This window comes from Archocentrus centrarchus, chromosome 8 (genome assembly GCF_007364275.1).
Source record: "Archocentrus centrarchus isolate MPI-CPG fArcCen1 chromosome 8, fArcCen1, whole genome shotgun sequence".
NCBI lineage: Eukaryota > Metazoa > Chordata > Actinopteri > Cichliformes > Cichlidae > Archocentrus > Archocentrus centrarchus.
Genome location: NC_044353.1, coordinates 18,678,685 through 18,704,635, shown reverse-complemented (window position 1 = coordinate 18,704,635; position 25,951 = coordinate 18,678,685). Strand labels below are relative to the sequence as shown.

The 25,951-nt window shown below is 42.0% G+C and overlaps 1 protein-coding gene across 1 annotated transcript; it reads right to left on the bottom strand.

Moving 5' to 3' along the window:
• Positions 1-1,488: 1,488 nt before the first annotated feature.
• Positions 1,489-25,652, bottom strand: grid2ipa (glutamate receptor, ionotropic, delta 2 (Grid2) interacting protein, a). Its single transcript, XM_030735648.1, has 23 exons — positions 25,550-25,652; positions 23,804-24,057; positions 23,377-23,709; positions 23,139-23,293; positions 14,440-14,715; positions 13,394-13,479; positions 13,217-13,286; positions 12,523-12,819; positions 12,063-12,214; positions 11,681-11,842; positions 11,193-11,299; positions 10,926-11,073; positions 9,123-9,454; positions 5,802-8,228; positions 5,595-5,682; positions 5,210-5,299; positions 4,848-5,044; positions 4,584-4,739; positions 4,377-4,463; positions 4,155-4,284; positions 3,902-4,020; positions 3,614-3,778; positions 1,489-2,121 (listed from the first exon to the last, which is right to left on the bottom strand). The coding sequence occupies exons 1-23, from the start codon at positions 25,650-25,652 to the stop codon at positions 2,041-2,043; spliced, it is 6,015 nt and encodes a 2,004-aa protein (XP_030591508.1). The 3' UTR covers positions 1,489-2,040.
• Positions 25,653-25,951: the final 299 nt, after the last annotated feature.

The window sequence follows — 25,951 nt, the reverse complement described above, 5'->3', positions numbered from 1 at the left end:
TGTTTGTCTCGAAGCTCATTCCACTTCCACTCCAAAAGATCAAACTCCACTTTTACTTCATCTACTACACAGTTTAGTTAAAATGTAAGAGATTTATTACTCCACACGGGGAGGTCTCTCCACAACACAATCCTGTTGCCAGTGAAATAGCTAAGGAATCGCTGAGTGTGTTAAATTCACCCCAAATACACTAAAGATGTGGGCAGTGATAAGATCCTATTAAAGCAAAATAATGGGAATGTCTGTGTGTCGCCGCACCACAGCAGGAGAGATAAACTGGTAATCAGGTTGTAAAGAGATGTTATTTATTCATTAAAAGATTGGAGGAAATGCAGACACGAGTGTATGAGGCGGTTGATGTTATACTTGTAAAAGTACAGTGCATACAGTATTCCTGCACACAGATATAGATCGTTTTACACATCTAAAGAAGACATTCACACAAAAGTGGGTCTCACGCAGCTCTTTATATTTGTCAGAATTAGGTTACAATACAAAACACAGACTTAACACTTCATAGGGCTTAAATGGACAGCAGTGCTTTAGAGGTTTACATTCTGTACTTTAGGCAGAAAATTACAACTTATACCATTAGAAAACAAAGCTTTTACTGGCTGCACACATGACTCTTATCATAATAATTTGCCTTATGGTTTCAAAAATATTACTTAAAGCTTCAGTTTTTACAAAGCACTGGAATATCTGAACAGCTGGTATGATGCATTATTAGATTTTTTTTGAAAATTATATGAAATGCTGCATCATCTGCTACACCAAACTCAATGATATTTCCCCCTCTCAGCAGTATAACGCTATGGTCCCTCCATATCACACATTCAATAAAATAAATACTTGGGTAATACGTTAAAGTTACAAAGTGCTTTATAAATTGTAGCATATGTTTTCTTCATACTCTGTCTTATTCTGTACAATCCACACACACAATATATCCCTATTTACACTTTAATGGATATCTAACAGTGGACTAGACTTAAACATTCCCTTATTGCACAGTGCCCGCTGTAAGATCCACATAATCCCACTTTGGCTTAACGCCGTCTTCGAGACTGGAGCCAGTGTTGCTTATATACATGTTGGTTGTACCAGAAGTTAAGCATTATGTAAGAGCAATATAAAAACAAAACAAACAATCAAAACAAAACAATCATACAGCTACAAGAAGCATATTGGCATGGTACAAAATGGAAAATTCCACAGTGAGGCACGGATACAGTAACTTTGAGCCAGTAATTCATATACACAAGTTGGTAGGGTCAGAAGTTAAGCATTATACAAGAGCAATACCAAAAAAAAAAAAAAAAATAATCTTACTGCTACACCTGGCATGGCAGAAATGGAAAATTCCACTGAAACTAAAGCAGTGCAGCAAACAATGTGTCTTCAGCTGGGGATTTACTTAAGAAAACAAGCGTCACTTAGTAAATAATTTATGTTACATTCAGTGTGGTGGGCACCTTAAAAAGGTCAAATTCATTTAAAATCTGCTTTCGTAGTGTCATCTGAACCACCGAGTGTGCGTGAATATATTTAAATTAAATATCTATTTTTGGGTCTATGTCTTAATTATTAATAAGCCACAAAGATTTTATTACATCATTGTCATACCGCACTACGCAGGTGCTCAATGACCTAAACTTGGGCTTATAGAGATATAACTTAAACTATCCAACGACTATCAAACAGCAGAGTTATCTTGATGGTCAAACAATGTTGCAGTCTACTGACTGGTCTTCACCATTGTCAGGAAGATACATACAATATAATACAACACTGGTCTAAAGCTAAACTGTGCATCTTTGATGTCACCTGTATTTACCTGTCACTGCAAAGTTTCTGCTTTTTCCTTCATTTAACTTGTTTTTTTCTTCTTGGTCTTGTGTATTGAGCATTGTGCAGTTTATGTGCTTGCATGTTTGTGCATTTATGTACTAGTATATGCATACAGTATGTTTGTGTACATGGATATACTGCGTTCTGTATGAACAACTGTGTGTTATGGCCTCCAATCGTGCATGTGTGTTACCAGGCCAGCGGGGAGGCCATTCGTGGACTCCTGGGGCTCTTCGGGATTTCAGCAACTTGCTGATCACTGAGAGCTCTCTGTGGCAAAAAATGCAAAGAAAAAGCTTGTGGGATTTTTTTTTTTTTTTAACTTATATATAAAGCCTTAATTTATCCAGGTAAAAGTCTCATTGAAAGTCAATTTTAAAGCGTGACCTGGCTAGCAAGTATTATTAGTTTTTCTAATCTACTGCTTTGTGTGTATAATACATATTGATATAACTAATAGTTCTAAGTAGATATTTTTATTTTTGTGAGGTTCATTGTGAGTACAATATATGGACAACAGCACTGGGCCACCAACACATTACACCTGCAGGAGCTGCTCAGCCATGGAAACCCATACCGTGAAGCTCCAGTTGCACAGTTTTTGTGCTGATGTTAACGGAGGCATTCGGCAACCCCACTTGGAACTTTATGTGGCCTGCCACTTTGCAGCAGTACCTTTTACAGCTGTTTGTGGAATATTTGGGAAGGGTTAAATTTCATGAACTGACTTGCTGCAACGATGGCATCCTATTACAGGACCATGCTTGAATTCACTGAGCTCTACAGGACAACCCATTATATCGCAAATGGTTTTGAAGGCAGACTGCATGACTAGGCTTGATTTTATACACCTGAATTCAAAGCTAAAGAGGTGTAGCCCAATACTTTTTGTCCACGTAGTACAGATATATACCTTTTATGTCTTTTAATAAATACAAATGAATAGAAATAGATCAGAAAATACAACAAAATTAGGAGTACTAGTCCTGCTTAGTGTACTAAAGCACAAAGCAACTTTACAAAACTACACTTTATACAAGTAGTTAAAAATATTTTAATAAATACATAGAAAAAGTAATAAAAAGTTAGATAAGTCTTCACGGCTGCATACTGATTCGGCAAAGCTCAACAAGCCAAAGCAACAACACAAAACAGCACACAAAAAAAAGAGCTGCTGCACTCATGCAGGTTAGACACTGAGATTGTCATGATTTTAGTGAAAAAAAATTATTTCAGGCCATTTCCATTTGAAAAAAAAAAAAAAAAAAAAAACATCCTGAAAACTAAAACCAAATTATAAAAGTCAGAACATTATTAGATGAATAATTGTGATAAAAAAAAATATGCAACTTTGTTTTTTTATTTAATGCATAGTCTCCGAAACGTCTAATACCAAATGCCTGGCCGGCTGGAACACATTAATGAATACTGAGTGTATTCAAACTGGCCTGACAGTGTACATTATAAAGCTCATTATCAATGCTGTAACCTAGCAGAGTGCTTTCTCTCTACATCTTTGAAAACAATGGTCGACCCTCTCTAAAAATAAAAACACTGGCAAAGCAGAAAAGATGGCAAGTAATGAGACAGTCACCGGATGTTAGCATAGTGCAACTGTTCATCTGCAACCTTTTCGGTTCGTGCATCACAAGCAGTTGAGCAAAAGCAACGGGGCCGGCTAGGAGGGAACTACAAAGGAAAGCATGCTGCAGAGGCAAAGACAATCATTTGAATGAGGAATGTCTGAATATTTCCTGCTCACCTCAAACTTGTTTATGAATTCAGCAAAGATGCCAAAGAAGGCCTCAGTATTTGTGGCTTTGCTGTCTTCTCCAAAGTAAGAGGCAGTCTTGCTGAATTCTTCCATGGCTCTCTGCTGGAGAGATTCCAGAGACTGGATTGCTGGATGACTGTTTTCCAGGAAATTCTGAACACCATAAAGTTAAGGCACAAAAAGGTTTACTCTTATCTGCTACATAGTGTTTTTTTTTCTTTGTGCTTTGTCCTTCTGTTCAGTGGATTTTTTATTTATTTATTTTATTAAGGATACACTCATGACAACAGCAAAGCGATCTTCAGTGGTCGCAGGCATCTTCTGACAGGCTGAGCGAATGTCCTGGATTGTTGTATGAAGGTCATTGAGATCTGAGGTGATGGTCCTCTGATTTACTAAAGGCAGGCGTATGTGTGCGACACAGGAAACAATGTAACCAACATGAAAACAGCTACTTAAATTTGAAAAACTTATCAGAGCATTTAAAAATATTATCAACAGATATCAAATTCCAAATGTATTGATCTACCTTTTGCTGCAAGTGGAACCATGGTAAGATCTTTGGAAAAATCCAGCACATCCGGAAAGTGTTGACATAATGACTTAACCAGAATATGCAGAAATGTCGACTTCCCATCCACTGTTTTAGTTGTGCTCAGCTGCATACCGGGATACCGTGGACTTATTAAAATACATAAGCAAGCCTATTGATAAATATTCCATGATATTTTAAGTAACAATTGGTGTTTACCTCTGTAAGGAAGTTGATCTTGAAGCCTGTAGTTTTGTTGGTTTTAGGCTGGCTGTTATTTAAGTAGTTTCCCATCGCCAACACAAACTAAAGAAAGACAGAAAGTAGTAAGCAGAACGGCAACTCTGTCAGTGTATCAATAACAATTTCTCTTAATCATTAATTTTCACTTTTTGACCTCTCATTTATAGGCATATATACACTTACCTCTAGTATCTTAGCTAGCTTCTTGCTGGTCTTCAGCTCCATTGAGGCGTTGTAGATACAGTCGTACGCTCCTTTCAGCTCCTCCGTCTTCTCCTGAAGAGAACACTTGAAGAGGAGGCACTGGAGGCGGGTCTTGTATTCTGGTACCGATAACATCTGACAGATGCGCAACAGGCACAAATTAAACTCAAAAGTAGCCCATGGTCTCAACATAGAAGAAGACTCAACATAACCCACACAATCCAAGAGAAACCACAACTGTACCTGCAGCACAAACTGATCTGGCTCGCTGAGTTTGCTGGGGTCCTGTCTGTACTCTTCATATTTTTTGACCTCCTCAGCATCGGGGGCATACAGTAACAGCTGTTTAATGTGGGCCGGCTCCAGCCTGTCTGTGGCCATGGTCATCAAAATCTGACGCAGTTCCCCTGGAGAAAGCTTCAGGTGGGCTATCAGAATGGCTAGAGTTAGAAAACAGAGGAAGAAGAAGAAGAAGATGATAATCATCAACAAAATACTTAATTCTGAACCATACAGCTATAACTATGCCTTATAACATTCATCTAGACATTTTAATTACAAACAAAATTCTAAAAATAGTATGAAATAAAGGCAGTCATACTTACAGGCATTGTAAGCTTTCTTATGGGACAGAATTTCTATAACATCTTTCTTCTTGAAGGTTTCTAGCTGAGGGGATGGCTCTGGAGCAGGCACTAAAAATGAGATTGGGGGGGAGGTTAAATGTCAAACTTTAGGTGACAAACTGGACAAACAGATTTAGTCTAAATTTTCCTTTTACATAGCTAACACTATACAGAGTAGGACAACAGATATGTTAAGATATAATGTTGCAAATATTTTTCTATCAAATGAACCACTAAAGTATTTTTCACTCTTTAAACTGGCTTACTCTCAGATATTTCCCTATACTTTAGCACAGTGGCTTATGAATATTTAACTGCGCTCACATTTAAAAGCACTGCAGTTATGCACACAGCCTGTACTCACTGGAGCTCTTCTGTGTTCCAAAGTGCAGCTCCAGATCCAGATACTTCACCATGTCATGCAGTTTTTCATAGTCAGAATTAGCTCCCAACTAGTGAAGACATGCAAAAATACAACAAAAAAAAAGTTTTGCAAAATGTTTTTAATTTAGATTTCAAAATCCAAGTTCTCTTGCACTTTGAGAAGCCATAGCTTCCTATTTGAACTCACCTGTCCCCATATAGTCCCTTCTGAGTTTTCCACCTGCTCCCAGCGCAGCCTCTTTACACTCATATGATTGGAGTCCATTCTGGACAGACTAGGTCTTGGTAAAGGTGGAGGGGAGCAGGGTGGGGGGAGTGGAGGAGGTGGTGGGGGCTCCAGGTGCTCTGTGGGATCAGAAAGAGAGTGGGGGAGGGACTGGGGCTGACTCTGGCTGTGGGGTTGTTTATGGTGAGGCTGGGATTGTGACTGGTGTTGAGACTGCAGCAAATGATGTGAGGGCTGTGACTGTGGGCGGGCAGTTTGAGTAGAGGACTGGACCTGGTGCTGTGACTGGGGGTGTTGAGGCAGTGGCTGAAAAGTGGAGAGGGTGGGTTGATGTGGCTGCAGGGGCTGAAAGGTGGAGAGAAGGGGCTGGGGCCTGTGAGGCTGCTGGGGAGGATGGATGACATGAATCTGGTGCTGGTAGTCCTGAGGAGGTGGCTGTGGGGTTATGTGGTGGATGTGGTGGATCTGAGGTGTGCTGGAATGGTGGTGCGTCTGCTGGATAGAGTGGGGTCTCTGGGGAGAGGGTTTGGTGGGCTGGGGGTGGTGGGTTTGGTGGATCTGCTGCTCTTGGTGTCTCCCCTGCACTGACACTTCAGTTTGATGATGACCTTTTAGACTTCTCCTGCTCTGATGCGAGTGACTGTCCCGGTTTAGCTGAACTGGGAGGGATGCAGGCTCTTGCTGGGCTTGATGCAGAAGCTCTGTGGAGGCATGATGGGGCTTGGGTTGGTGCATTTGATGGGCCTGATGGAGAAGCTCTGTAGAGGAGTGGTGTGCCTGGGGTTTGTGTATTTGATGGAGCAGCTCAGTTGACGAATGGTGGGGCTGTCCCCGATGCATCTGGTGAGCTTGGTGAAGAAGTTCAGTCGAGGAGTGGTGAGCCTGAATTTGCTGCATCTGGTGAGCCTGGTGCAGGAGCTCTGTTGATGAATGATGGGCCTTGGATTTATGCATTTGGTGGAGCATTTCTGATGATGAGTAGTGGGCATGGGCTTGCTGCATCTGCTGAAGCACCTCAGCAGATGAGTGGTGGGCCTGGGACTGCTGCAACTGGTGCAGCATCTCAGCTGAGGAATGATGGGCCGGGGCTTGGTGCATCTGGTGGAGCATCTCTGTTGAGGAATGGTGGGGTTGGGGTCTTATACCCTGATGACTTTGATAGATGCCCTCTGCGTACTGACCTTGTTGGATGGGGTGGACTGTTGGTTGGGGTGATGGTTGGTGTGGTGGAGGGGCAGAACGGGACAGACGTCGGTGGTGATGACTCTGGTGGGCTTGCTGCTGCTGTGCTTGGCGCATCATATACAGAGGGTGGTTAACGTGGTGATGGGCGGAGTCTGGAGAGGGAAGTGGGGGTAATGACTGAAGAGGAAGAGGTGAATGGGATTTCTGCTGTGTTGGTTGGGCAGGCATCGAGTGGTGGCTCTGGTAGATCTGCTGCAACTGTTGCTCTTGATATGCTTGTTGCTCCTTATAGGCTTGTCGCTCCTCGTAAGCTTTTTGCTCCTCATAAGCTTTACGCTCCTCATAGGCTTTTTGTTCCTGGTAGGCTTGAAGCTCCTCAAATGCCTTTTGTTCCTTGTAGGCTTGACGCTGTTCGTATGCTTTTTGTTCCTGGTAGGCTTGACGCTGTTCATACGCTTGCCTTTCTTGGTATGCTTGTTGCTCTTGGTACATCTGTTGCTCCTCGAAAGCTTTTTGCTCCTCGTATGCTTTCTGCTCTTCATAAGCCTGTCTCTCTTTGAATATTTTCTCCTGATAAGCTTGTTGTTCCTGGAATACCTGCTGCTCTTGCAAGAGTTGTTGTTCTTCGAAGGCTTTTTGCTCTTCATATGCTTGCCTCTCCTTATATGCCTGTTGCTCCTCATATGCTTGTCTTTCCTGGTAGGCTTGTTGCTCTTGGTATGCTTTCAGCTCTTGTATGGTAGCATGAACCTGTAGGTCTTCTCTTGTAGGAAGGACTTTATGCAAGGAGTGGCGTTTAGGTGGTGGATTACTGCGGGGAGGAGGTGGCGGTGGAGGGCCAGATTTCCGGCGGATGGGCACATATGCCCTTGGGGAGTGTTCAGGAGTGTAGCTTAGTTGTTGCTGTTGCTGCTGTTGGTGCTGTGGTTGAGTCTGTGCAGGTGCTGGAGGTGGAGGAGGCGGAGGCGGATCATTGAACTGAACGGGTGGGGGTGGAGGAGGGGTCATAGGAGGTGGAGGAATGTGATCAGAGGACGAGGAGTAGGTCAGAGACGAGGCATTTTCCTCTCCACTGCTACTTTGGACATCACTCGGGCTGCTGAGCTCTGGAGCCACAAATCCTCCATTTTCTTCTTCATCCACTCCCAAATCATCTTCATTCTCCTCATCCTCTTCATCTGGGAAGCCCATCTGCACAACATCCTGGCATTAACACCAATTACACTTCATTAGACCTAATGTCAACGTGGATTTTTTTTTTTTGGTCAAACTACACGAGTTGACCAGAAACAAAATACATAAATGGGTGTGCAGGCTCTACAGAATCTCCTGACTGTATTTCACTGCAAATGCTGCAGTTTAGTTTTAAAATCCTTTTCATACTCTTTCATTTGCTTTGCAGGTTCACCTGTCAGGTTAATGGCAGCTTGTGAACTTCTCTCTATGATACATTAAAGTATTATTCTATACATTTACACCAACTTAATTTAAGATCATAGAGAAAGTGGAAAACTGCTTTTTGGGAAATCTGCCAGATCATTGTTAGCACACAATGTATAAGCTACCATCCGTGAGGGGGCTTGGTGATGCATTACTGCCTGTGGTAGGGGTAGTTTGCACATTTGTGAAGGAACCATTAATGCTGAAAAATATATACAGGATTTGGAGCAACAAATGCTGCTTTCTAGCATGCCCGTTTTATGGGAGGACCTTCCCATAAAGCCAGGAAAACATTTACCATAGGTTCTCTGTTTTTAAGATTATCGTACCATTTTCAGTTGTAGGCTTTAAATGATATTTCAAATTCATATTCTGTTTTATTTTGTCATTGTAGTTGTAGTTCCTTCTGTAAACAATATTTATGATCCTTAAATATGAAGCCATTTTTAGCAATGTTTATATCAAAAAGAACAGCCTCTACACTACCTATGCTTTATGGTCACAAACGGGTTAACAAGCATTTTGTTTCACTGCATAAAGCACCTTATACGTAGCTATTGTAGTAAGTGTGATTACTTAATCTGTGATAAATGATAACTTCATAATGCTTTATTAGCTTTTTTTTGCAGTGCTGGTGCAGTGTTGATGTGACTTTACCTCCTCATAGTCATTTTCAGGAGTCAAGAAGTCATCAACAATGGCCACCCTCTGTCCCAGCTGCTCGCTCAGTGCATCCAGAAAACGGTCTGTGTCTTCAGAACGAGGCGGTTTGGAGAAGGTGTAACGGCGCTTGCTGGCGCGGTGGGCAGGGGGGCTAGATGGGTAGTCAGGGGGTTCTGGAGGTGAGGGAGGGGGACTGTCAAGACTGATGTAAGGGTTGGACTCCCCACTGGTCTGACTTGTTAACCCCGAAGGGTAGAACTGGGATTGTGGGGGACTGGGGAGAGGCTCCGGCCAGGATGTATGGGATGAAGGTCCTTTACGGCTACCTAAGACAAGGAATAGATATATTGTATTGAAGACTGCTAAACCTTGACTTTCTTTAATTATATTTAAATGCAGCAATTAAATGTCCCCTTGAAGTCTGTGAATTATGAGAACAAATACAAGTAATGATTGTCATATTCAAATTACACCCAGAAGTACATGAGTAACCATCAAAGAAGTCTAATTCTTGACTGACAGGTGAATTTAATGGTGTGTTTTCTAGTTCCACTTCCACCATCACCAAACATGTATGCAGGTCAGTGTTTGACGACAGTATTAGACTACTGATGGGAAATTTAAAAACCCACAGAGCATAACAAGATTCAATTTGTGATGATAGCTCTGTTCCTTCCTGCACGAGGTCGTATAAAAAAAACAAAAAGACAAATTAGCCCCCTGGAAAAGACTTTTTCCAGCAGATAAAATTTTGCATTTTTCTTAAACCTCTGCTGTGTATTTATGTACAGCAGGGGGAAAAAAAAAAGCTTATGCAAAAAAAGAAAAATATTTTTTTGACCCAGAATTTTTTTTAACTTAGTTTTTATTTATCGTCAGAATTTTTTATTTATTTTTTTACTTTTTCTATAGCCCGTTATTTTTGTCATCTCCCTTCACTTCAACACTTTCCCCCAAATAACACACACTCAGTGACCCACACAACAGATAGAAACCTATTTCACATAATTTATTAGTTAAACTACCACATGCCCATCCTACAGTATTGCTTGGTTTGTTTGCCTCATTGATAAACTGATAAATTTAATGACACTGAGAAATGTAAAAAAAATAAATAAATAAATAAAAAGGGGTGAGAGATCTTGCTTATATAAATAAGTAGAAGATAAACATGTGACTGACTATAAAAATCAGGCCATTTTTGTGGGTCACCTGCAATGCTTGGGTCATTGCCATTTTAGTTCGTTGTTATGTGGTCGCCAGGCTACATGATAGCGTCAAAAAGCTACTATCGGTCGCTGCCTTAATCACAAGGGGTCACCACAGCGTGAAGCTCCACATATTTGATTACCCTTCCTGACACATCCCCAAAGGGATTTCTCTCTCCTCCTGGGAATTTTTCATGTTAGGCAATGAGACCGCTATACTGTGTGTCACAATATATTATATACTTACATAATATTCATCATAATATACAAGGTCATAAATCATATGCTATTGCTGTGAAGTAAAAATTATATGATGCTTTTATAAGGTTTTATAGGTGCATAAATTCTAAAAATTGGTAATTTTAGCCTGTCGGTTGGTGATTGCAAGGAAAAGTGATGACACCATAATATGTGACATAAATAAAAACCTTCAGGGCTCTAAGATGTACCTGTGCACCAAGTTTGGTTGCTCAACTCCTGATCATATAGGAGTTTGTGGACATACAGACAGAGAGAGATTTTGTGCATATTATTATAAGATTTCACTCCAGCTGCTATGAATTTAAAGTAAATGTGTGCATTCAGCTACCTGTGTTAACAAGTATTGTAGGGGATGCTGTACGTGATGGAGGTTCCAGATCCAGCAAACTCTCTGGGGCAGGAGGTGGGCGGCTCTTCAGAGACTTGGACCTCTTGGCTGAATACATGTTCTCCAGTTCAGCGTACACCGCTGACAGCTTGTATGGTGAGAATGTACAAAAATGTATATATTTAAGGTGTGAGAACTTTTGTCCTAACTCTTTGACTACTACTGTTATATGCATATTTTCCCATTAAAACAGGCATGGCTACGTACATTAGTGAGGTTGTTGGGTGTCTCAGGGAGAGAAGTACCATCTCCTGACTGTCTCTCTCCTGGAGCTAGCCTCATCCCCGTCTCCAGCACTGGCTCTGCACGGTGGCCTATGATAACACAACCATTGGAAGAACTTAAACTCAGCTGAGTGTGATAGACCCAAATATGACTCCCAGGTTTGCCTGTCTTTTTAGGATGTGTGCTTTTCCTGGTTTGTGAGTTAGTGAGAAGGGTGAGTGACACACTGAATTTAGACTGATGTTACCACAAAAACATGCACTGATTTCAGCTAAACTGTTCATGTAGAAGAAGCTGGAAGAAAAATGCTAACAATTAAAAAGTTAAATTAAACAAGACTACGTGGACAGTCACAATGATGGCAACGTCAGTGTTAATGGTGTCATGATTGTGATGGGATCCAAGGGTGCTGAGGTGGCCGGAGTGTTAATGTTGCTGCTGATGATGACAGAGATGGTAAAGTTCAGTACCCATGCCCAAGTGTGTACCAATGACCAGGTCATCAGAGCTACGTCCCCTCACACTGCTCCTGTACGTGGTCCCTGTCACCCTCATGGAACTGCTACGGCGGTGGGGCTCAGTGACAACTTCGGGCTCCGGAGGAGGGGGAGGAGGTGGTGGTGGTGGTGGAACTGGAACACACACACATGTATTGGCAATGCAGGAGTATAAGGGGCTGCAGCACCTGAGCTGACTGTATTTCAGCGAACAAGTGATTTAATTTAAGATCCCCAAAATGACCTGTGATTATTGTCAGGACAGTCTCCATCTTACACACAAACACATTTTCATAATTCATATATAACCCCAAATGGCAGAAAAATGTCAATCAAAACAAATGTGTGCACACACCTGGGGATTTGTATCCAAGAAAACGTGAAATCTTGCTCTGGCAGTGCTCCTGCTCTTCGTACGTAAGCAGCTGGTAAACAAACTGCCAGATCACCTGTTTGGCTGGAGTATCCAGCACCGGGAACACATCCACGATCAGAGTGTCAACATTCCTGCCATGGAAACACAGGCAAGGTGACAGATATCACCTGGCTTTCCTATTAGAGGTCATGGAAATGAAAGAGTAATGGGAAAATTTGAACTCTGGCATATGGCTACCACCTATGTAGGTGACCAAACAATTAAGTTAACTGAAATCCAAGCTCACAGCATGCCTCTAGCAGAACAAAATACAACCATATGAATGTATTTCTAGCAATACTTCCTCTGACTTTCTCTGTCTCCACGTTGTCTCCATACAATCTACAGTCTCCACCCACACTCTCCTTCTCCTCGCCCAGTCTCCCTGTGCTTTGCTTACCTGTGCTGGAAGAAGTTCTCCAACGCCTTGCAGATGGTGTATCTCTCCTGAATGGTCAGCAGATGCTCCAACTGCTGCCCAAAAGTGCGACCCTGAACCCTGATGCTGGGAGGCAGGATCTCCGCCACCCACTGAAGGGAGCTGAGCACCGGAGAGCGGGCTCGTTCTGCGGGGACGCCACCTCCCGCAAGGTCCTGCTCTGCAAGGACAAATGTAGGTGGACCATCCTCCACTACCAGTGTGGGCATGGCACCACTTCCCTGCAGCATGGACACTACCTTTTCATGGGAGGAGGTCCTGCAGACAGGCAGATGATATGCAAGGTGTCACGTGCGTTTCAACCCAAACTGGCTATTTGGTAGAAAAGCTATATTATAATAAGTTGCAATTTAGTGAAGTGACTACTACTTATTTCATTTTAATGGTGCACAAATTAGCAGCCAAAGTACCCCTCAAAACAGCAAAGGCTGTTTTGAGGGGTACTTTCTTTTCATATTTTGTCTAAAATTAGTCTTCTACTCCCCTCACTGCTTCTGAGCTTTACAAATTAGAAAATAGCTTCAATGGTGGGACCATGATAACATATTTATGTTAACTACCAATCCCTATTTTAGTTGTTATTTCTTTACCAGCCAATTGCTTTAGGAATTGCATTCTTTTACGCAAAAAATATGTGCAGTTAATGTGGTTCAACCTCATGTCCAGTCCATTGAGAAACAGGATGCGGTCTCCTGGTTTTAGACCTGCTTTGTCTGCGGGGCTTCCTGAAGAACAGAGAAGTTGAAAGTTTAGCTGTATTACATAGATATTGAATTCCATTATCTGATATATAATGTGATATCTAAACATGTAGGCATACATGCATTCTTACCAGGGATCACTGAGTCAATCCACACAGGAGCGTGGCCTCTGAGAGTGAAGCCAAAACTCATGTTGCCCTTGCAAACTCTCACTGTCCTAAAGAGACAAATGTGAGCTTCAGTTAACAACTTCCCCCAGAGGCCCTTTGATGTAAAAGAAAAGCAGGACACCTGAAATAATCCATCATATGCAACTGCTAAATCAGCATGAGTGTGGTAGTGTTTATGAGCCACTAAGCAATGAATTATAAGAAAACCCTCCTAAACTTTGTTCAAATGACATCCAGTGGACAGAAACTGCCAAACTAAATTGGGTGGAGTTCATAGCTCACTGCATGCAGGCTTATAACCGTACTCTCTAAAAATGAGTCAGTTAAACTGACTGGTTCTTTCTGCCTTTTCTGAGAGAACCTGCGCTGGGTTCCCCAGCAGACTTCCATATTCAGCAGACTATTTTAAATTCACATCCTGCATGAACAAGCCTACTTAAATATGGACACACTGTGTCCCCAGGGAGCTGTGTAACATCTTCATAAACCAAAGCCACAGAGGAGATCAGGAGTTTATTGTGACAGTTTATTCCTATAACTTTAGGAGACGGTTAAAGGATGCTTAAATCATATTTATGTGCTTTTCGACACTCTTTCAGCCATAAATCTTTTTAGGAGTTTATATGAGCGGAACAGCAAGTGACGTCAATTCATGATGAAAAAGGACATCACTGCAGAAAAAGAGAGCAGCCGTGACTGTTTAAATAGGTTTATATCACCACTGGTTTTTACCACTTAAGGGTCTATTTTTCACTGAAATCCTACATGTTCCAGTTTAAACAAATTCCATGCTTACACAGGAAGAGCTGTTAAGGCATTTTTTTTTTGTAAAGGTGCTCATAAATGTGATCAAACATAGGAAGATAGAATGTTATTTATGTGGCATCTTGAAGACTAAAAATGACAGACACCGAGTAGCTAAATATGAGCAGAGAAAATCCTGTTGAATCAAAATCTCTTAAAATAGACTTTAAAGAAAATCCAGACCATTGTTACTTAACACACACCTGCAGTTTGTGGTGCTGCCACTGGAGTGGCCAGCTATGAGTGATGTGGTCTTGCGCATGCCTCGGGTAGGGGGTACCACACCTTCCTCTGCGTGGGTGCGTGGCACTGAGCTGGCACGGGTGGAGACAAGAAGGCGTTCGGGGTGATCCTCGCTTCGGCTACGGCGAAGGCGGCTGCGGCTGGGGTCACTAAAGCTGCGCCCCTTCAGCCGGCTCATCAGGCTTTGGGAAACCACTTCGTCAAAACGCTCCCGGTGCTTCTTGGGAATGAAGATCCTGACAAACATTGTGGAATCAGAAACAACCTCAGACTGGATAAGCTTTACAGCAGAGGAGGAGCAGTTTCCAGTTCAGCCTCTCTTGTGTGTAGCCAGTATCAAGCCATTTTTACATTTCTACAAGAGATCAATACATAGTATTTCAGCCTACCCCCCCCCTTACACACACACACACACACACACACACACACACACACACACACACACACACACACACACACACACACACACACACACACACACACACACACACAAAATCAAGGTCCTTTATCCTAATCTCTCAAAACATCTGTTGTCCAAGGTATCGAAACTGCAGAGGGATTCTTGTTCTGATTACGTATTGCTCCGGCTGCAGGATCCACTTAATTGGTTTAAAAATAGTTCAATCCATTCAATCCATCTCCTGGGAGTGCCGAGGCAAGTAGAAAGAACTGGTCCAACATTTGTGTGTGGGATTTTTGTGAGAGTTTGCATGTGCGCGAGAGAATGAAAGAGATGGGAGACAAGCTTTGTTGTGTGATCCTGTCACATTAGCGGCTGCAGGTAAAAGTGTTCAGTATCAGTGACAGCTCACTGCTAATATACAAAAGGGAGGAAGAGAGCCACCTCTGGGAGAAGGCACCCCCCCCCCCCCACACACACACACACTACTGTTATTTTGCCCTCCCACCATCTACTCCAAATGTTTTTTCTTCTTCTTCTTCTTAAAGGAAAAGCCAACCATCAGATACTCTCACATTAAGTTGCCATTAAATTTGGTGTGTGTAAAGGGTATGTAGTGCAGATGATGCACCCACTTTTCCCAAGTCTGTTTTGTTGTGCTGCATGCACAGAGATGAAAAGATCCAGTGAACAAAATAGAGAGGTTGTAACTTCGTCTTCAAATAAGGGATCAAACCTAGTAAAGAAGGCTTGTGTTTCAGATGCACAACCTCTCTGAGGCTTTGTGTAAAAAATAAAATAAATAGTATTGCTGCCTTTTATTCTGTGACAAATTTCTCCCTTTAAGTTTCTTCAACATCAGCCCGAAACTAAAAAAAAAAAGCCTTTCCTTACTCTTTCTGCCCACACCCAAACCTGACATTTACCACTGATCTTTTAGACTGCTTGAAATGCCTGCTCCCATTAAACTCCCTTGTAGTTGTGCTGTCTGCTGGATGTGGTTTATAGTTGGCCAATTATCTGCAAGAACAAGAAAAATGCATAACAAAGCAACAGAAGTGACCTAGAAATGGAAGAAATACTGCCAATAACTGTTTTGTAAAGTGTTTTATAGTGTGCTTCTTTAAATATAGGGCGCTTCTCTCTTACATATATGCACACACCTCCCCTGTGCTTCTTCTCCTTTGCATATCTTCCTCCCCATCGCCTACAAAATGTTGCTCCCTCGATTCTCAACTCTCTCTCTATTTCTCCAACTTCAACATGAATCTCCTGGGTGCTTCCACTGTGCAAAGCGGGAAAGAGTGCTTTGTTTTTTCAGAGTGCACCAGTTCCAGTGTGGCTCCATGTACACTGTATATATTCTGATTTAAATCCCAATAAAGCTCAGCGGTGCACTTTGCTTTTCAAAGCTGTCACAGTGACTTTACAGGTACTTTTGGGAATATTGTTAGGAGGCAAGGATTAGATTATTCTCAGTTTTGTAGTTTCTTAAAAATGCCATGCTGAGTAGTGAGCTGCCTCCATACCAACATCTTAAAATCCAAAGTTGAGGGAATATAGATATTTCCTCTCTGGAGATTTATTAAAAGAAAGTTTTGACTTACTAAAATTCAAAGGTTTAAGCAAGTGTATACAGACATTAATTAAAACTAACCCAGAGCACTGCATATTGATCCCATAAAAATGTATCTGTATCCAAACTCAAACTATGCACAGGGGTTTGAAAAACACACAATGGGACTTTTAAAATGTATATAAATCAGGTCATGTCCCAAGCTGTAAGTTAAACCACTGCCAACATCCAGTGCTCATCATACATAAGAATAAAACATTTAATATGGTCTCTCTTTTTGTAATGTTGGTCAGACCTTTGTGAAATTTGTTTTCTTTCTGGTTGCACCTGCAGCTATCATACAAATAATAAAAGCTTTTTAATGCTTCTTCCATTTATAGCAGAACAAACTTGTACATATATTGCAAGCATAACCCAAAGAGCACAAAGCCAAAAGTGCTGCAAAATTACAGTTTGCCCTTCCATAGTTTCTCCCCGAACAGAAATGATTCCACCTTGACTCACACACACATGCACAGTATGATAATGGAAACTAACTGCTGATTCACTGTATGCATGTTTGCCACTTCATTAGCACCTAATGACTGCTGTGGTCTACCTCAACCACACACAGACTCATAACAACATCAGGTATTTTCACCAAACTGAAATAATGGAAAAGCACAGTCTAGATGCTTGCAGTCTCAGTGATTCAAGACCAAACCCATGACACAATTCTAAACTTAGCCAGCTTCAAAAAGGTAATGATCATCTCTTCACACTGAAGAAAGAGTCACTGGATGAATCAGTGCTATATATCCTCTTCTTTTCACTCAAATTCATTTAGAACTGTCAGTTACACCTATCATTAGAAACCAATGAGTGAGATGTTGAGATGGTAAAGTTGCTTCAGTAGCTATCTACAGATAATTGGTGTTTCATGTCAAAAACAGTGTAACATAGCATGAGGCATTCTCCATGGCTTAATTATGGGCCCACATTTTTTAAAGCTGTTAAAAAGACACATTTCTGCCCAATATATTCACTACCCCTCTGGTGCACATGTCCAAACCATCTCAGCCTTGCCTCCAAACCATTCTACCTGAGTTGTCCCACTTATGTATTCACTTTTAATCCTGTCTTTCCTGGAAACTCCAAACAAAAATCCTCCTGTCTTTTTGTCAGTGACACCGTCTCACTACCGTCTTGTAAACCTTCCCTTTCACTCTTCCTGCTGTCCTGTAGCATACTGGGAGAACCCAGGATACTCCTCAGTATTATCAATGGCACAAAGTCTTCTACAGTTAGTGCTTTATCTGCTTACAGTGGATATATCATATTAATTATGAACCAAAGAAGTTAGTGCTTGAGGGTGACAATGATTAAGTGCATTGTGTATTCATGCAGCAAAAAAGTCAACACTTCCCTGGAGGGCAGCAATGTGTTCTTCTGTAACACCATACTGCTTGATCCTGCTATTCTAAGGACCTGCTCCAGTTATAGACTGCAATACATAACAGAAAATAGTATCAATCCAAGCCAGCAGAAAGTCAGAGCAAGTGACAAAGAAAGAGTAGGACGTAAATGAAAGACAGACAAGCGGGAGTTGATGAAGTAATGGCAGAAAACATAGAAGAGACAGAAATGAAGGCGTGCACTGTCAAACCTGACAGCGCCATGAGACCAGGAAAGAAAGAAAGCCAAAAACTAGAGCTCTTTCTAGGCCAGGGTCATATAACTGTTGGGAATGAAGTTGTATATTCTGTGCTTACACCATATGTAGGCCATTCAACTTTTCTGAAAAACACTCATACATCACCACAGTTGCTTGGACAAATGGTATTTGGAGAAATCAAAACAGAATGGGGCCAGTTTTTATGCATTTATGGCATTTCATTCAATCAATCATTAGTTTCTATTGCTGTCATCACCTCCACCTGCTCTCTCCATCCATGTACGGCAACTCTGCTGTAATGTTCTGACCTCAGTCAAAGAAACTTTAACTTGTAAAAATGTAGCCTAGCCAAAACAAGTGAGTAGAAACTTCAAAGCTTTCCTCCAGTGAAGCTGGATGTAGGCCTTGGGATGCCCTCAATTATAAGGAGGGCGAGATAAGTCTATAATTAGGTCTGAGGGAGGGGTGGATCAAGGACATGATGCACAGAGGAATGAATGACAATTGTAATCAGCTGGGAAACTCAGTGCAAGAGAGCCATTATTATAATCATCAGACCCACTTCTGATCAGCTAATTTGGCAGCTGGGCCAAGTATGAATCTGCACACAGAAAGCACACCGTACGACATGGTGCAGTAAAAATAAAGTGTGAAATTTAAAAAAGCCTGCAAAAGAAAATGTGCAAATGGTTGTTGGGAGATGTCAGACTGAGTTTTGCCGGCTGGAATCTGATAGTGGAACAGCGAAGCATTTTGAAATTTTCACATGCTAACACAAAGTGTAAAATTATCATTACACACCTTGATAACAAGCACACCAAATATAGTTGCACAGCAGCGCTTCAGCAACTTCAAATACAACTCAGCACAAACAATACAAAGCACAGTGAACACTGCTCTGAGATCAAACAAAAAGTTCCATACCGAAAGTGTCTGGAAAGGCTCCTATCCCTTCCCATGGCTCTTCGGGGCTTTGAGGAAGTGCCTGAGCTCAGTTAAGCAATGCAAATGCCTCCCCTCGGTCTTGGTTAGTCCCCATCTAGCTTGAACAAATAACTCTCCCGGACAAAGGAGAAAGAAGAGAAATACGAAGGTGTCCTGGATCTCAAAGGTGCCTGCTGCAGGCTCGGAAAGCAGCCAGAATAAGAACGGGAGCAAATGAGAGAGAGGGAGGGAGCAAACTATAAGAGTGGCTGTGGTTTACATCCTTCCACACCTCCAAAACATCCTCAGGCAGCATCATTAGCTGTTCTCCAACTTCATGTTTGGGGGAGCACTCTTTGTGTCTTCCCATCCTTTATACCCTTCTTCCACAGGCACCAAAGAAAAAAAGCAAAGGGTCAAGGTCAACACAGGGTTGTCTTCTTGGTCTCAGTTAAAGGATAATCCTCATCATTGACTTGTCCATCATTCAGCAGTAAAAGGTAGTGAGTGACAAATCTTCTCTTCCCTCAGTGGAGGAAAGAAAGAATGAGAAGAAAAGAGGAGTAAGTGATGAGGGAGAGAGGAGAGAAGTGAAGAAGAGAGTAGAGCCCCAGTGGAATTTCATAGGCAGGTCAGCACAATGAAACTGTAATGTGCATAAATGAACATGGAGGAAGTTTGGCAGTTGTGTCTGTGTGATTCAGTCCCTATTCTTTACATATATGCTGGGTAAAAATCCATCCAAACTGGTGCAAAGACTACCAAAAACAGACTGATTCATAAAGCAGAAACTGAAAACATTCTGGCACTCAAACACAAAAGGATGTGAAAGTCTAATTAATTCACATCCTTGAAGTCTATATATGGATGCAGTGTCAGACAATTGCTGACAGTTCGCCATGCTCATCGAATTATCAAAACCACCACAGAACCACATGAACAAAAGAGCTAATAGGTTCTCCCAGTCTGTCTCTAATTTCAATTGTCAAGCACTTGCTGACCCCTGGGCTTTACAGCATTTAAGAATTGACACTGGCAAGTGCGCCAGAAGCCTAAGAGAGAATTTATTAAAAGAAGTAGGCTGCTTAAAAATAGAACACATCCTCTGGGAGGGGGAGGCAAATCAGCGAGGGGGACAGAGGCAGACTGAGCAGAGCGTGGCCCAGCTGGTCAAGTTTTGCAAGGCTTACACAAGAAATAGTTCCATGAGCTGTTAAACACACCTCACATCCTCTGACACAGACCTCTCATTATCGGAGGAAGGGTGGGCGGAGTGTTCTCACATTTCTGCGTAAATGCATGTATGAGTGTGTGAGGACTGTCACAGTAAGTGACAGTGATTGAGGGAAAGAGACAGACAGATTAGGTGGCAGAGGGAGAATAAACCCTTGATTCTCCACACTTAGAACAACAGTGGCACCAGGATCTTGACAGAGTGCACCAATAATCCTATATCTTGCTGCCTGTGATCTTAATCTCTCTGTCAGTGGCTTGAATTCCTAAAACAGCTTTTTAGATCACAGCGATTTGGAGTTATAGGGCAAAACAGGCAATCAGTAAATTCAGACTGGCAAAACGCTGTGTCCTAACCTCAACATGGCTACAAGCCCTGAATAGCTCTGGCATACTGACAGGTTAAGCGTGCTCCCCATCCTATCACATTTGGCATGTTAGCTATGCAACTAATTAGCACCAAATGGACCAAAGTGCATCTGAAGTTGATAGGAAGGTCACAAGCAAATAGCTGAAGTTATGACAATTCACCATGAGGGAATGATGCACTAAATTTTGTGGAATTCATTCCAATCACTGAGATTTTTCATTTAAAACCAGCAGTGGAAACCTCATGGTGTTGGTAAGAGATCCACAGCCCTGTTGGTGCTCACTGTAGAGTCAAAGAATAACTGCAGTCAGAGGGCTTTTTTTTTCTTTGGGAACCATGAAAGTCTAAGCAAAATTAGCTAAGAAGTGATATTACACATTTCATTGCCCACAGAAACCGTTTACGCCAACCGACACCACCCTGAGGCATGGCTCCTGGAAACACAACTCCATACGGCTCCCACCACAGACAAGATTCAGCTGAAAGATGAAGACCTGATCTAAATGTGGCATTTAAAGTTTATTTTTAGCCTTTCTTGAGACTACAAACTCAACAACACCCTTTAAAATCTGCACAGCTGTTTTTTTTTTTTTTTTGTTTTTGGCATGAAGGCAACATAACAGGCAGACACAAAGACAAAAGAGTGGAACATGTACATCAAAATTACAACACACCTGATTAAACACAGACACACAGTATGGAATTATGGGTAAGTACAGTTATATGAAGCTAGAGCTGATTATTCCGAAGACAGACTCAGACAGTTATTGTAAGAGTTACTGTACAGGCTGAAAGTGAGAAAAACAGCTAAACAGTCCTCAGTCCTCTATGGGTACAGCTAATGCATAATTAATGGCTCTCCTGTGGACAACAAACATTGCAAAAAAAATGTTTTGCTTTTTTTACAGGTAGCTTTCTAAGGATGGAGCTATCAGTGTAGTGAGACAGACAGCTGTGTTGAAATGAAACTGAGACAGCTGGACACCAGCTTTGTTTTTTAGCTGCAGGTATAAAAGATTTGTCACCAAAAAAATGATGCACAGCAAAAATTCAACACTAATTGACTGTAACACGTCGACTGTTACAGAATGCTTTAACAGCACTGCAGTTTCCTTGATGACCCGTCAGAAATGGCCACATGAGACAGATACCAAAGACTGCTTTGACGGCAAACTTGATGAACAGTCACACGCTGCAAATGCTCTGAAAACGAATCATGTCAAATTGTTCAGTACTCACCTGAGGCAGCAACTCATAATTTCTCCCAATATGGAACTTCAAAGCCAGGACTGTGTGGATGGAGATTAAGCATCTGCATGTTTCACTGTATTAGTATGTGTGCAAATCTCAACCACCAGCAGCAAACTGGCTGTAGCAGCTAAGAGCTGTATGCAGAGGAGGGAATAAAGAGCATCCAGTAATGTGATCCACACAAAAAACTGGTGCGTGTATCAAAGAGTGCATCACAGCTGACAAGGAGAAATGGGAAAGAAGGAAACCAAGTGAGAGAAAGCCAAAGTGAGAGCGAAGTGAGCAGAAAAGACAGAGAGAGCGGAAATGCAAGCGTGTGCAGCAGTATTGCCGTTTTGGGTTTTGATTTTCCGATGATTGCTGAGGGGGAAGAAATGCAATATTCGGCGGTCAACTTCTAATCACATGCTTGCATACTTTACCTGAGAGGGGAGAAACAGATGAGTGACATTCATGCACCCAAAAACAGTGTTAGGCATAAAAGAAAATATTCATGTGTGGTTTTGATATATCCCCAACACATCTCACAGTAAAATGCTGAAAGGGCAGAGTTTCTAAAATACTGATTTCCTGTGGCAATTCAGCAGTTTTTTGCTGCCACAATGTATTACTTTTGTTGTGTAAGCCTATACTGAACCTATATACCACCATTTACGAGCAGAAGCAGTGATTTCAGTTAGCTTTGTTTTGTCCCAAAAAAAGGCTCATGATTAATTGAAGATGCAGTGTTGTTTTCTTGTGTCACAAATCTGTTAGTTAAACTGGGCTCCCTAGGTTTTGGTAATGTTTTACAGTTAAGTGTGGCAAGAAGCCAGTCACATACAAAAGGCTTTAGATGCATCCATCCATCCATCTTCTTAACAACTTATCCAAGAGTCGCAGGGAGGCTGGAGCCTATCCGTGCAGTCAGAGGGGAAGAGGCAGGGCACACCCTGTGCAGATTTTAGAACTGTTTATTCCCAAGAACACATAAAGGGATTTAATCGAAGTCTAAATACTATACACCCTATCAGGTTTTGGTCTGAAACCAGATGTAAAAATGACCAGAACTGTGTTGCAAAATGAGTCTTCATTGATTAGTATTCCAATCTGTTTTAGCATGGGAAGAAACTCCCTAGTTTCTGAGAAAGTGTTGTTAATCACTGCATGAGAAGAAGTAAATCATTGAAGATGATGCACATGCCATTTAGTCAGACTTGTTTTACCCATGAGTCTCTCTCTGATTACATATCAGAGTAAATGAATAGCTACCTAACACTGTCAATCAGTTGCTGATGTTCCTCAGTGATCAGGATATCGGGCAGCGCCTCAGCCAGGCTCTCCACATCCCTCTCAGCAGCATACTGCTTTAGCACCTCAAACAGCTGTTCCTTCACATCTGGCTCCTCTCCTAGCACTTCCTCCACCTGACAGACAAATAAATAAACAGCCATTATATTAAATATATAAAGTTTCGATTCTAAACATGCGAGAAAACTGACAAATTTACTTTTTTATTGAACTCCATGGCCTTGTGGGCACGGCTCTCCCTGACACTGTCCCCGCTCTGTGACAGCACCCTCATGCTGCTGCTCAGCCGTTTGGGTCGACGAGCCATGCTGAGCACACCCAGACGCAGAGGTCGCCCCTGAGCTGCTTTTATCATGGCGGCTGCTGTTTCATGGTGCTTCACTGGAATGCCGTTGACCTCCATGACATAGTCCCCTGCCTTGAGGCCACTGTGACCAGCTGGACCGTTAGGCATGCAGTCCTCAACCATTAGGGGGCTGTCTCCCACAATGGTGAAGCCAAAACGGCCATCTGGGCCAGGGTTGATATCAATCTGGACAAAAGTAGGACAAAAAAATAATGTTTGCCACCTTTGTGCAGTCTTCACCATTGTAGAGCTAAATGAGAGTTATTGGCTTTCAGCTGACCTGTTCAATCCGTGACACCACTCCAATGCTCGGTGGGACCGTCTTGAGAGTCTGAGCCAAGGCAATCAGTGCCGGTGTGCTAAGGTTGGTCACATCCTGGCCCTCTATGTCCACCACCTGGTCACCGGGCTGTAGGCCAGCCAGGTAGGCACTACTGCCTTCCACCACAGACAGAATATAGCTGGGCCCAGTACCTCCCAGCCGGAAGCCAAATGCCTCTGGCCAGTTCTGATTGGTGGCTGGGAGACCGAGGTCTGTATAACAGAGAGAGCAATAAAACTCACAGAGGCGCAGAGCAAAAGGTAATTTACATGTTTCTTGGAAGGAATTTGGCACCAACAGAGCAAAATTTCAAAATCAAAGGAAAGCCTAAGTGTTATATCAATAGAAACTTGAATCCAGTAGGTAGCACTCTTTTACAAAGGGGTGAAACCCACAGCCACTTCTGCTTTACTGCTAGTCATATATGTATGTCATAAAAGCAAAAAAAGAACATTGCTAATCTGGTGCAAGCTACTAACACAGTCGAGGGGGTTGTGAGCTGTAAAATAGAGGTCAAATAGATGGTTTAAATGGGGCACCACAGTGATGGAGCTGCTTATGGCTGTGGCAGCAGGTGCACCGGTCTATTTAATGAAACCACAAAATTTCAAGCCACAGATGTGGTATATTTAAAAAAAAAACTCTTTCAAAAAGGTTGACTTATAATAAACTGAAGGAGGTTATTTATGCCTGCTGCTATCTAGCCCACATGTTGAACCACTGGCCTTCCCCTGGTCACTGGCCTCATTCTGCTGCTGCAGAAAGTGTCCCAATAGAATCTCTTGTCTTCCACAGCCATCTGAACACAAAGATATATGTAGGATATTATAGGGATTCTTATATGCTCTTCCCTTTTCTTTAAAGGTAATTTTATTTTGTTCCAAAATCTTTGCCTATGCTCTTGTTCTTTGCCAACAAGTAACCTTTTAATAATAGCAAATATGGAAGATGCAAATTTGCACAGAAATGGCATGCATGTGGTTAACACTGGAAAAGAACAGATATAAGTAATTTGATCAAACAGTGATCAAATTTGAAAAAAAATCAAGCCAGTGCAGCTAGTACTGCTATGCAAAACAAAATTATGACATCATGGCCGCAAGGTACAAAACTGGGAAGGAAAACATTGAGGAAAAACAAAACAAAACAAAAAAAATCTGCAAGTATCCACCAACTGAAGCATCACTGTTTTTCTTCTTTCAAATAATCAGACACAGAAAGATGGAAATGGGCTGTAAACAAAAGACTAAAGAAAAAAAAAGTATAAAAATGCAGATTCTATACAAGCCTTTGTAAAGAAATATGGAAATGTCAGACTGCTTCAAAAAGAACAAAAAAAAAAAAAAAAAAAAAAAAAAGATGTCTTACCAGAACACAAGGATACATATTCAAGGTGAATGCAGATAGGTGAATACAGCATATTCAATTCAAAGACTGGAAACCACCACAGAGCTTGATCTCAGAAACAAACTGTAGCTGATTATGGATCTAAAGCAGACTGGAAAATCACTGCTAATGAGATGTGGATCATAATCCTTTCTCCCTGCAAGAACACAAACGGCACGATGGAGACTTTTTTTTTTTGTCCTCTTCTTTCCGGCTTGTGACACAGATACACATCTGAGCTCTGGGTCCTTTTAAAGCTTCACTCCTTATCTTATCTCCACTAGCTGAAACACCTCAGGAAGAGTATAGAAAAATTACCATTCTGAGAAACAGACTCACAGAAATCTTTGGAGGCACTCCGCGTTCCGGACTTGCTCTGGCGCAGGGAGAAGCGGCCCTTTCTGCTCAGGAAACGCCTCATCCTTGCCCGGCTTGCGGCAGGGCACGTTCCAGCCAGCCTATCTTCACCCCCAGCTTGGGGGTTGATGCAGCCAGAGTGTCCTTGGACACTCTTACGCTGCTCCTCACCTGAGCTCACTACCTCCAAAAGCTTCTACCCAGCTAAGCAAATCAGCACCTGAAAGGTCACATCTATAGATTATGTAGGCCAGTGCCTCCCTCTGTTCTCAGAGAACTAGCAGTCTGAAGCTCTGGAGATGGAGGCTGGAGGAAAGGGGAGAGTGTCTGAAAGTCAGGTTCTCCATCCTGGGTGAGGCTGCC

Excerpts from the sequence above, each read along its gene's own strand:
- grid2ipa (XM_030735648.1), bottom strand. The coding sequence starts at position 25,652 with ATGAGGCGTTTCCTGAGCAGAAAGGGCCGCTTCTCCCTGCGCCAGAGC. Across the intron at positions 24,058-25,549 it reads TGAGTCTGTTTCTCAGAATG|ACCTCGGTCTCCCAGCCACC; the intron begins GTAATTTTTCTA and ends TCTGTTATACAG. Across the intron at positions 8,229-9,122 it reads CTGAAAATGACTATGAGGAG|GATGTTGTGCAGATGGGCTT; the intron begins GTAAAGTCACAT and ends TGTTAATGCCAG.